The following is a 3,052-nucleotide window of genomic DNA, read 5'->3' on the forward strand; positions in this document are numbered from 1 at the left end:
CATGTGTGGGAGTTGTGTCAAGCGTTAGTTATGTATACCTTGTCATCTTAGTAGTTTTTCTACATGTTTAGACTAGATTCCTGGGGAAGTTAATTACTTTACAAGTTAACTTGGAATTTTTCAAAACTCTTTATTTATAAAATCTACATAAATTTCTTATATTTTTAGTTTTCTTAATCTTCCACATGTTTTAAAACTATTTGGAAATTGACAATTCTCCTAGTTAGGTGTTAGAGTAGGTGCCTGCACGGCTCGGTGGGTTGGGTCGTGGCATGGTGGAATCAATTGCCGCCACCACCATGGCCCTATACTCCTCTGGCACCAAACTACTACCACCAGTTTGACCACCACCACCGTTGTTTTCTCCCCATCCATGACCCTCACCATATCCAATGCCAAAACAAGATCCTCCATCACTACCTCCTCCTTCACCACCACCACTACCGCCGCCTCCACCACCATTTGCACCAAAGTCGTGACCTCGCCATATCTGATTCCAAAACTACATCCACCATCACTACCTCCTCCTCCTTCACCACCACCACCAATTAGGCCACCTACAATTTGGCCAAATCTTTCATTTTCCCCCAATCCATGACCCTCGACAAATCAAAAGCCATCACAAAATCCCCCATCACTACCTCCACCACCACCGCCACCGCCGCCATCGAGATCTCCTATTATTTGGTTGAATTCACCATTGAAGTTAGGTAAATTGGGTAATAATGGATATATTGTAGGGAAGCTTCCTTGCTGAGGAAGTTTGTACTAGAACTCCCTAAGCAATCTTTGTAGTATCTACTGTAAGCACTGCACAAAAAAATAGCATAACTTCGATTAGTAGCACAACTAAAAATTCTATTACTTCTAATGAGAGAATTCAAAAAACAATGTTTGACTTGAAATTTGAATTGAGGCATAAAATAATTTTTAAATCACTTTTACTATGACACTAAAACTTCCCTAAATGTTAAGGGAATTTAACAATGTGTACATATACAGAACTATTTTATCTTATTTACTCAATAAATATCGCAACTAAAGAGATTCAATTAAATTCCTTCCAATAGTTAGCTCCACTTTTAACAACCACAACAAGAAATAAAATTTTAAGTGACGACTTTTTTTGGCGTCTCATGTAGCCACCAAAAAAAAGTAAGAGTTTTTGGGACGAATGCACCACAAAAAATATCGAAGGGAGCACTAGTCATTATTATGACTTTCGTTGTTAGCTTAAAATATATATGCATGGTTTAAAAAAATGTAATACTATGTAACTCGTATGAAGTTCTCTAAAAATAATTTATTTTTAAAGTATCTGACAAGCAAGCTTATTAGTATTTTTTGAAAAGTTCAAGCAACATAAATTTCGAGAAGAATGTATCTTACCTTGCTTTCGTGGCCTTTGTTTTGTGAGGCTAAATGCTCGCCATGAAAATGCTAAAATATTACTTAGAATGTTGTATTAATTAATATTTGAGATACTATAAAAAAAATCACAGTAGATAGGTAATGGCATGGTTAGTGGCTTTTAATTAGAAGTACAATTAATTAATCTATAAATATTTGCAAAATGTAAAAAGAAAATTGAAGTGAATGTACATGTAGTTGAACATCAATAAACAAAAGGGAGTTACTAAATTATGTCTTGCATTTTGATTATTTATTGGAAGTATGAAAAATAATACTTTCTCCGCTTCAAAATATTAGTCGAATTTGCTATTTACACATCCCTTATAAACATTAATTAGGAATGTATTTGTCTCTGAGATTTCGATCACAGTTGTCACACCCTGAGCCTACACCCTGGACGTGGCCGACACTCGAGAACCATTGCTTGCCCAAGTGAACCCTTGGCCTGGCTCAACTTTTAGCAGAAGACTTACTAAAGTGAAATAGAATCACACTAACAACTCAACTCACAAGTAAAGTAGTTAACTCAAAATACTCAAATGAACATAAGTGTTCAACTCACAGTCTTTAAAACATTAACAAGGGAAATGAAAGAAAGACTCCTTAAATAATAATGTCTATCTATGAAGCCTATAATTCTATAAGGGATATCGGGACAAGACCCCTGATCATCCTAATAAAACTGAAATAATAGAAATAAATAAGGGATCCTCCAGAAGCAAGGAGGCTCACCAAAGCTAACTCAAACTGCTATGGTATCAACAAACCACAGGTTGATGACCTTGCCTTCAATCAAAGGCTAGTCATCATTAGCTCATTGGCTTGCTTTCTGATAGCTTTCTCTAGGCTAAGAAATTCGATGACTCATCCTAGGGCTTTTCTTTTTGTTCCCCTTTGTAAAGCAATCGAAAAGAGACCATCTTGTATCTGCATCATGAAACGATGCAGGCCAAATGGCATCAGTACATTGAATGTACGAGCATTTAAGGGAAAACACTAAACATAACAAGAAATCTTGAACTTGGAAAGAAGGAAACATACTCACTTCAACTCTTCTCAACTCAACCTCGACTCATGGTTACTCAACTCAATGCAGTATAAAAACAACAATAAAGATGCAGTTTATATAAAGCATTTAAAATAGTAGATAACAACTCAATGTATTTAAAAATACAATAATAACTCAGTTTGTATGTAAAGATACAAAATAACTCAATTTGGGAGATTCTCTAACCGACAACCATCACTATGAGCTATGTGATGATACAATGTTTCACCCACGCTGCCAGAACTGTCTTATACCTTGCTAGGGTATATGAAATCTTCAACTAAGTGGATCCATTAAGTTGTGCTTAAAAAGTTTGACCCTTTCTACCCACATTGGCTACATGGTTTATGAGAACTCTGAGTTGTATGAACTCGTCCCCATATCGGTGCTCAATACTACTTCCAAAAATGTACTAAGCTCATATGTTTAAAAAAATTTCCTCATCCTCAAGCTTTCAGATTATTACTCAAAAGTTTCTCTTAAAAGAGATTATACTCAAATTATCCTTCTAAGCTCATTTTGAATCGTTGCTTCCCCTCATTTTAAATGTAAAAGCATTTACTCTTGGGAATACTTCGTTCCCATATATTC

The 3,052-nt window shown here is 35.6% G+C and overlaps 1 protein-coding gene across 1 annotated transcript; it reads right to left on the bottom strand.

The window, feature by feature from the left end:
• Positions 1-223: 223 nt before the first annotated feature.
• Positions 224-668, bottom strand: LOC125828079 (uncharacterized). Its single transcript, XM_049507380.1, has 2 exons — positions 600-668; positions 224-490 (listed from the first exon to the last, which is right to left on the bottom strand). The coding sequence occupies exons 1-2, from the start codon at positions 666-668 to the stop codon at positions 224-226; spliced, it is 336 nt and encodes a 111-aa protein (XP_049363337.1).
• Between the last annotated feature and the right edge of the window lie 2,384 nt (positions 669-3,052).

Source organism: Solanum verrucosum, unplaced genomic scaffold (genome assembly GCF_900185275.1).
Source record: "Solanum verrucosum unplaced genomic scaffold, falcon-dt-bn FXZP01000078.1, whole genome shotgun sequence".
Classification (NCBI taxonomy): domain Eukaryota; kingdom Viridiplantae; phylum Streptophyta; class Magnoliopsida; order Solanales; family Solanaceae; genus Solanum; species Solanum verrucosum.